Raw genomic sequence first — 9,362 nt, 5'->3', positions numbered from 1 at the left:
CGGAGGGGCCCGATCACATTCCGATCTCCCAGCGTTCGGCCCCATTGATCAGCTGAGACCTCGCTGACTGACAGGCCGGTCGCCATGGCAGCCGCCTCGGCGGCGCCGCGAGGACTGGCTCGAGGGCTGCTGTGAATGGGGTGACGTCACGGGGCTGGCGCCAGAGAGTCTGCGAGGGGGAGAGAGGGAGAGAGACGGAGGCAGAGAGAGAGGGGAGCCGGGATCGGAGCGCTCTGCTCGGGTCTGAACCGGCCTCGTCTCGTGGCGGTCCATCACCTGTCGCGCGTCACGCGAAATGTACACAGCTGCGCGAGCGGCAGAAAAGGGAGAGAAAATGGAAAAACCCGTCCGCGCCAGATGTGGACACGACTGCAAAACGACCCCGAAAGAACGGAAGAACCAGAGTCTGCTAAAGTGACCGCGACTGTCGTGAATCTGCAGTGAATTGCGTTATATATATATATATATATATATATATATATATATATATATATATATATATATGACAAAAGTGAGTTATGTAGTACACAAAGCATCACAAGACCACCCAGTCCGTCTCTTCACACAGTATAAAGCATGAGGCTGAATTCAGGATTCAGTCGAATGTTATGCAAACACCTTCAAATTCAGGTTATGAGGGACGCGTCTCAGGTCATATCTTCAGGTTATGAGTGACAGGTCATATCTTCAGGTTATGAGTGGCAGGTCATATCTTCAGGTAATCTGACCAGTGACCTGTTCCGCTCCTCTTTATAAATGCATTGATCAGTGTAATCCACAACGCAAAGATGGAGCCATCACAACCGCCACCAGCCGCCCCGGGGCAGTGTGTGTGTGTGTGTGTGTGTGTGTGTGTGTGTGTGTGTGTGGCATTTCCCCCCGCGTGCGGAGAAGCCTGGTGGGCAACACCAGCTCAGATGAGGAACGGAGCACAGTTATACCAACAACAGACCGTGTTTATCTGACACGGAAGGGTCAATAGTAGTTTGTAATTTCTCCACGTAGAAAATAGCCTACCAATGTTCCCGTTCCTCAAAGCAGAGAGCAAAGTATTATAGGCCTACTGTTATTCTTCCAGGTGTGTGCATAAGTCCACTTCATCGAAACCCAACATGTAGACCTCAGTCCACTCAGTTCAACCAGCTCCTGTCACTTTGATGTCACAGGGCTTCACACACACATTCTCTGCACTAAACCGAACGCTGGCTTCCTCCTAGGGTGCAGTGTCACTAGGTGGGCCACCATGCAGGTACAGTGTTACTAGGTGGTGCAATGTCACTAGGTGGTGCAGTGTTAGCTGGGTCCCCATGGAAGTGCAGTGTTACTAGGTGGGCCACCTTGCAGTCGCACTGAAAATCAGAACCACGGTTTCGATCCGACAGGATCTTCAGGTGAAGAACATCGCCCGTCAGCACGGGACGCACTGGGACGCGCGCATGTTGACGTTTAATGAAAAGAAACGCTGATTGTCAACGAAAGAACGTTTAAATATTTAGTGTAAGTTGCCCCATCACTTGGTCCCCCGCCCGTCAGTGTGACGCTGGGTTTATTGGTATTATATGTAGGCTACGATACGTTATACTTTGATATTTTTAATAAAGGAATCCATCGATAAACGTCCCGCCAAACGCGAGCGCCGGTTCTCCAGGTCTGCTGCTGAATTAGGAATCATTAATCCCCTGATCACAAACAGGTAAGGGCTCAATTTCCCAAATTGCCCACCGGAGCTGAAGCGCCCCGCGGCGCCGCCTCCGACACGCGTTGCCCCTAGTAACGCGGAAGATACGGGCGGGGCTAGGCGCTCTCGGCAGAACGAACCAATGAGAGAACTGAGCGGCGATGATTGCCACACCGAGCTCGTCCAATCGGAGCCGCCGCAGCCCTGGCGACGCAGAGCGGGCGGCCGGCTATATAAGCTCGGCTGACGGCTCGGTGATCCAGTCCTGTCGTCCGACTTCCTCTCGCGGACTACTGAACACTGAGACTACCGGAGATCGAGACTATACGGAACACCTCGAGACTAACGAAGACCTCCCAGAACTACCGAGACTACGAGATGAAAGCCATCAGCCCCGCGCGCTCCTTCCGGATAAACGGCGCCAGCCTGTCGGACCACGCTCTGATCTCCCGGAGCAAGACCCCCGCAGACGACCCCCTCAGCCTGCTGCTCAACATGAACGACTGCTACTCCAAGCTGCGGGAGCTCGTGCCCAGCATCCCGCAGAACAAGAGCGTGAGCAAGATGGAGATCCTGCAGCATGTGATCGACTACATCCTGGACCTGCAGCTCGCGCTGGACTCCAGTGTCGCGATAACGAGTCTGCAGCACGCGCGGCCCCCGCTGAGCGCGCTCAACACGGACATCAGCGTGCTGTCCCTCCAGGTAACCACCGAGCCCCCTAAGAGACCGAGACCCCCTTAGAGAGCCCCTTAGGGAGCAGGTAGAACCGAGACCAGGTAACGACCGATACCCCCTTAGTCTAGACCGAGACCCACTTGGAGGCCAGGTAGGACCGACCGAGACCCCCTTAGACCGAAACCCCTTTAGAAGACTATGTTGAATCCCTTAAAGACCAGATAGACCCCCCTTAAACAGCAGTGAGGACCGACCGAAAAGCCCTTAGACAGCGGTGAGGGCCAGACTCGATTTGAGGAGAAATAGACCGAAAGCTGTCAGTGTTCTGATGTCTGTGAGCTGTGTTGCACCAGACCCCCGTCCCGGGTCTAGCGTCCCGGGTCTCGCGTCCTGGGTCTAATATGATGAGGTTTACATGACGGGTCACGGATATGTACGGGCGGTGTCGCCTGCTGCTGTTCGGGACTCGAGCTGTGCTACTTCTCAGGACTGTTAAATTAACGTGGTCTCTTGTGCTTGTGGGTTCCAGTCTCCGGAGTGTCCGTCAGACCTGACAGATGACAGCCGAGTTCAGCGCCGTTAAAGCGGTAAGTGGGCTCAGTGTGTTGACTGCTAGGGCAGAAGGGAATAGAACTGCCCATCTGTGTGTTTGTGTGTGTCGTTGTGATGATGATGATGATGATAATAATAGTGATAATGCGCTGACTGGGGGCTTTTTCCTATGAAAAGCGACGCCAGGGTTCCGTTGCGTTCCTATCCCATAATGAAGAGCATCTGTATCGTAACACTAAATAATAGGATTTGGGTTCAACTTCGCGTCTCCACATAATTGGTCCAAGAAGAGGCTGAGCGGCAATTACCTCGTGTGTGTGTGTGTGTGTGTGGCCGGGCCATCCGGATCTCTGCCCTGTTTGCATTTTCTAAACACGCCTCTCTGTTTCAATCTTTTGCAGGTGTTTGGTCAAGACACACAGCACACACACACACACGCACGCACGCACACGCACGAACAGGGGAGCAGGACTTCCCCCTCCCCCCTCCAACCTGGATTTCTTTCTTGTGACGTTGACATCAAGAGACTTTAGGCCGTACGGGACAATCTTATGTGATGTGTTTTCTGTTGGACTCGATTAATTTAACTTAAGACTTTGTCGGACCTTCCTGGAATCGGAAGGTCGTTCTCATGACGACGGGAGGAGGAGACGCCCCCACCACCCGCCGCGTCTCCTCGTTGAAGTCTTCGTTTTTTCCCCTCTGCGGAGGTTCGGACGCGGAGGAAGACTCGGTTTGTTGTAAAGTTTCGTCTCGTCTCGTCGGCAAGTGAAGGACTGGACGTTGTTTAAAAAAAGAAGTGAGAATGAGAAGCTCGTGAACTCGTATCGGAGTTTGATCTTGTGTATAGTTGCGGGAATTTCAAACTTCTGCAAAAGTGTAATGCTGTACTTAATTATGCTGAAACTTTTTATAAAAGTAATGTAAATCGTACCTTTTTTTTATACAAAATAAATCCAAAAGGCCACGTGAATATCTATTACTGTAAATATTATAAAGTGTAAAAATATGGAAAGTCATGTGAAATCGTAGTTTGAAGTGTAATTTACGCATTGGTCGGATGGAATTTTGACTCTAGGAACCAGACTTTGGTCTAGAGTCTGGTCCAGACTTTGGTCTTGGATCTAGACTCTGGTCGTGGGTCCAGACTCTTGTCCAAACTCTGGTCTATGGTCCAAACTGCGTTCTGTAGGACAAGGTAAACCTTTTCATGCGGGCTGCTTAAACTGGATTAAACGGTTGACCGTGAAGACGGTGCTACCAGTAGTCTTCAAGACGATGGTTGTCAAATATTTATTAAAATTGTTTTAAAAAATGAATTTTCAGTTGGGTTCAAATAAAAAGCGCAATCTTGTTGTAACAAGGTTTCTGACACACTAAAATGGTGCTGCTTGAATTACAAATTAAATTCAGTTACCTACGAAACTGTTTCAAATGCATACTGTCCACAAGTCAGTTAATATATCTGGTATAACATGTTAAATTAAATTAAAAAGAGCGGAGCTTTTAACACTTACCTGAACGGTCGGTCAGGACCGCTCACCTCCGCCAGGTTTGTGTGCCGATGGCGCCCCCTAACGGCGAACCTGAGACATGCCGGTGATGTGAGCACACTGAAGACATTCAGTTCAGAAAATTGAGTAATTGAAGATACTCGACGGGTTATTCAAGTTTTCTACTCCATTAATCATTTTTTACACTTAATATCACATGCTCAAATACCAACCACCACCTGTAAATATTAACCTTTGAACAGAACTCTTCAGGCAAGTGAAAAGGACAGAGTGGAAACAGTTAACTATTTATTGAGTCACCAAACACGGTATATGAAAGTACTTTTTAACTAAATCACCACTTTGAAACAGAGCATGCAGAAACCACCCCTTAAAACACAAACTACCACAAATTGAGTCCGCAGAGTGGAACCCAGTTAAACTTCAGATGACTTCCAGCTTGTCAGAGCCGGCGCTACATGAGTAGAACGCCAGCTGGGAACAAGAACATGTATTCTTTAGATCCACAACTTTGACCTAACATTTGCACTAGACATCTTCACCAAACATTTGCGCTCAATCAGGGAAAACCACGTCAGATAAGCAAAACACATCTTCACATATGATGGACCTACAGCCTAGCTCCGACAGAGACGTAACAGGGTAACCAGTCCCTACAGAGCACACCTCACACAGTCAGACACAGCGGAGGACTTCAAAACTTAAGATCACACAATGGTCCTACCTAACAATGCTTATATTGTCATTTAATCAATGTTTTTTTAAAAACACGCAAAATTTAATCTTTTTACGTAATTGATGTAAAAAGTGTTAAATTCACATTATGATCCTGTATTTGCTTATTACAGCTTTGTAACATTTAATGAAACGTTTCTTTGGTTCCACACACATCACAACACCAAAACTATGACGACACCAAATCCTCCATCTTAAACTCCCAGAGGACACTCCCTCTCACCCCCCAGCGGTGGCCCTAGAGGACACTCTCCCTCTCACCCCCCAGCGGTGGCCCTAGAGGACACTCTCCCTCTCACCCCCCAGCGGTGGCCCTAGAGGACACTCTCCCTCTCGTCCCCCAGGCTGATGGAGCGGAGGTTCTGGTTGTGGTGGACGGTGGCGGTGGTGGTGCTGCCCGACCCGGGCGTGATCACCACGTCAGACGGAGAGCCCAGGGTGGAGGAGGAGGGGGAGGAGGAGGAGGTGGTGGGGGTGTGGGTGTCCGGGCGCAGGTCCTGCCGCTGCTGGCTGTTGTTGGCGTTGGTGTTGGCGGCGGGGGGGGCGTTGTCCAGCGCCCCGTCACTGCTGGCGTTGAGGTTGGCGGGGGGCCAGCCCTCGTCCGGGCTGCTGGCCATCAGGCTGGCCTCCGACGCCGCCTCCGAGCAGATGGACATGCGCGCCACCGTGGCGTCCTGCAGGCTGCTGGGCAGCACGCCGCGCCGCATCACCAGCCCCTCCAGGCCCTCCAGCTCCAGGGGCCTGGGTGGCGTCCCCCCGTCCCCCCCGTCCTCCTCCTCCTCCTCCAGGGAGCGCTCCGAGGAGCTGTCCCCGGGGCGGACCCCCGAGTCCGACGAGTCCTTCTCCGTGAGCAGGGCCTCGCTGAGGAAGGCGGGCTTGACCAGGGCCCCCCCGGCCCCGCGGGCCTGCTTGTGCAGCAGGGGGGTGCTGTTGTCGGCGTCCTCCGAGCCCGAGTCGTCGTCGCTGGGCAGCCCGTGGTACTGGGGCCCGGGGCCCCGGCTCCGCGAGGCCCTGGAGGAGACGCTGTGGTCCAGCTTCTCGTCCTCCTCGCTGATGGGGTCCAGGAGGGGGGCGTCGGCGGCCGAGGGGAACTCGGGCCCGTCGCCGGGCTTGGAGCCCCGCTTGCTGAAAGGCTTGCGGCCGTCCGGGTCGCCCCCGTCCTTGGCCTGGGGAGGGGGAGATCTGGGTGAGTGGGGGCGTGTATAGGCGTGTGTGTGTGTGTGTGAGTCTGTGCGTGTGCGTGTGCGTGTGCGTGCGTGTGTGCGCGGGTGTGTGTTCTGTATCCAATAGCCCTGAGAGGCCTCTTAAAGGGGCTCACTGTGTGCCAGGAGAAACAAACACTCTGATCCTATGATTAAGAGTGGAGGGAGAGTTCCCCCTGTGGCCCGAGAGGACACTTGGAGAACGCGAGGCTAGAGCCACGATCACGACCCCACCCCCTTCCTGATGAACCCCATGACCCCACCCCCTCCTGAGGAACATTGAGGTGGAGAAGCAGACGTCCTACGAGCTCAGCCATGCAGACCGCTTCACAAAGACTACAGAACGCAGAACATGAGAAACCACTCGGACGAGGGGACGGCGATCTCCATCGCTCATCTCTAACGTAAGGACCGCCGCGGCCTGTTCCGATATCATTTTCTCCTTCCCGATTCTGATTCCTGTACTTGAGTATGGGCCGATGCCGAGTATATACCGATAGAGCATCTAGCAATGTAACTACTAATAGAATTGTTCTTATTGAAGGGTTCTCTTACGATGACCGCCATGTATAGTCGGTTCACTAACTGTCAACAATTTTTCTTTTTCAGAACTAGATCATTTCCATTTCTAATCCATAATTATAATAATACATTTGTATTCTTGTAGTGAAGCGTGAGCATCCATGCTTTTCAGACTTGGTAGCTCGAACGCACGTCGGTCGGAGATGACGCGTTTCCCACTTGCAGTCTTCCCACCTCCGACCGTTAACGCACGCAGCGTAACGCTGTAGTGTCTGTGATGTTCTCAGCCTGTGTAGTAAACAGGCCATGGTCATGTGACGGTATCAGATCGGCGCATAGACGCGCGTACTCGCGACACCCGATACTGTATCGGAACCACCCTACCCGCCCGTCACTCACCGCCTTGTCGTCGCCCCCGGCGGCGGCCTGGAGGAACTGTCCTGGGAGGGGGGGCAGGACGGGCTTCTCGCCGGCCCCGCCCGACACGTCGGTCATCTGGGCGATGTACTCGCGGTAGGCGTCGTGGTACTCCGCCTGCTGCTTGTCCGTCAGCTTGCAGATGTCGTTGGACGACTCCTGGGAGTTCAGGCTGGACATGCTGGCCGTGCGGTGATTGGCCACCTGCTGGGACGACCAGGGACAGAGGGACAGAGGGACAGAGGGACAGGGACAGAGACAGAGGGACAGAGACAGAGGGACAGAGAGACAGAGGGACAGGGACAGAGGGACAGAGGGACAGAGAGACAGAGAGACAGAGGGACAGAGGGACAGGGACAGAGACAGAGGGACAGAGAGACAGAGGGACAGAGACAGAGGGACAGAGGGACAGAGACAGAGACAGAGGGACAGAGGGACAGAGACAGAGACAGAGGGACAGAGGGACAGGGACAGAGACAGAGGGACAGGGACAGAGAGACAGAGGGACAGAGACAGAGACAGAGGGACAGAGAGACAGAGGGACAGAGACAGAGGGACAGAGACAAAGGGACAGAGGGACAAAGTTCAGTAAAAACAATTTAAATATTTATTGAAATATTTTAGGGGTGTAACGATTCACCGATACAAATCGATAACCGGTTGGATTAACACAGATGCGACTACATCGGTATGTGGGCCCCTGAATCGATTTAAAATGACCAAGAATCGGTCGATGCACCGATTTAAACATTGCGATTCGGTTGAGTGGTGAAAAAAATTGTATTTTGAGAGCGATCTGGTTGAAAAAAAAAAAATTAAAAATTTTTCGAGCAATCAGATCGCTCGCAAAATATAAATTTTTCGACCAATCAGATCGCTCCCAAAATATGAATAAAAATAAATACACACACACACACACACACACACAGCCCGCCTACTGACCGGCCAGTGGGGGTTGCAGAGTCTGGGGGGCTCCTCCAGCCCCACCCCGCTGAGCTCCTCAAAGCTCAGGCTGAGGCTGAAGCCCCCCATGTCCCTCTGGGCCAGCCCCCCGCCGGGGGCCCGCGGGGCAGGGGGGTCCACCTGCAGCACGCTGCTGCCTTGCTCACTGGCGGCCCTGGACTCGTCCTGCAGCGCGGCCTGACTCTCAGTGTGACGGAGCTCCATCACCTGGTGGGGGAGGGGGGGGGGAGAGGATGAGCTCACGGCAGCCGGGGTGGAGTAAGAGGCCTCATTGTGCAACGGTGCTCGTAAAACACGGAGAATACGCAATATGCACTGTGTATTCATCAGGTATCCATGACAACCAGAGATAAACAGACACGGGGGTGAGCCCTCATCAGACGACGGGGCCCCGGCGCCCTGCTGTGTGGAGGGGACCGCCGCGGCGCGGCTGTGAGAGAGTTAGCGGCGGGGATGGGATAGGCTGGGGGGGGGGGGGGGGCTCCTCCCTGACAATAACCTCCCTTCATCCGACCACGGGGTGGCCAATCACGGTCCAGATGGCCGCGCCGCCCGCTTCCTGGAAGCCGAACACTGGCCGGATTTTTCGGAGCGCGGCGGCACGTGAGGGGCTGCTGCTCCAGCTGCCGCCGTACGAGCTGCCCCGTTTGATCTGGGCTGAGACACAATGCAGCACTGTGGTGCGTGTGTGTGTGTGCGTGCGTGTGTGCTACGAGCATAAACAACTACGTCATTTTAGGAGGGCCGAGAGCGTTCTCGCGATACCAATTTCAAAAACGTTCCACAGTTTGCTGAATGATGTTGGCCTTGTGTGCCTATATGTGGAACATGGTGGTCTGCAGCGAGTGTAGTGGGGGGGGGGGTCTTCAAATCACTTGGCCTCCATGCACCAAGACGATGGCGATTATGTTCATTGCAATAGAATAGCTAAACTAGCCCGGTTGACTAATTCTTCCACCACAGAGTCGTGATGACGGCTCAGGATCTAAAACTGCTGGAACTCGCCCTGGAAGGAGGGTGGTGGGTTGTTAGTGCTGCAGATGTGTTCAGTTAGCGTGTTGTTGTGTCTCCCAGCGTCAGGTGATCTTCAGTCAGGCTGCT

At 53.5% G+C, this 9,362-nt stretch overlaps 2 protein-coding genes across 2 annotated transcripts; one reads left to right on the top strand and one right to left on the bottom strand.

Moving 5' to 3' along the window:
• Positions 1 to 1,927: 1,927 nt before the first annotated feature.
• Positions 1,928 to 4,298, top strand: id2a (inhibitor of DNA binding 2a). The gene is made up of 3 exons (XM_084489608.1): positions 1,928 to 2,383; positions 2,886 to 2,943; positions 3,310 to 4,298. Exons 1-2 carry the CDS (start codon positions 2,057 to 2,059, stop codon positions 2,937 to 2,939), a joined length of 381 nt encoding a protein of 126 aa, XP_084345734.1. The 5' UTR covers positions 1,928 to 2,056; the 3' UTR covers positions 2,940 to 2,943; positions 3,310 to 4,298.
• A 399-nt stretch (positions 4,299 to 4,697) lies between these two features.
• Positions 4,698 to 8,899, bottom strand: LOC311372630 (kinase D-interacting substrate of 220 kDa B-like; the record flags this gene model as incomplete). Its single annotated transcript, XM_084489607.1, has 4 exons — positions 4,698 to 6,323; positions 7,281 to 7,502; positions 8,241 to 8,468; positions 8,776 to 8,899. Coding segments are annotated over 4 exons (1,426 nt in total), but the record flags the coding sequence as incomplete, so codon positions are not given.
• Between the last annotated feature and the right edge of the window lie 463 nt (positions 8,900 to 9,362).

This window comes from Micromesistius poutassou (genome assembly GCF_964030765.1).
Source record: "Micromesistius poutassou genome assembly, contig: SCAFFOLD_1183, whole genome shotgun sequence".
NCBI lineage: Eukaryota > Metazoa > Chordata > Actinopteri > Gadiformes > Gadidae > Micromesistius > Micromesistius poutassou.
This window is presented reverse-complemented; position numbering and strand designations above follow the sequence as displayed.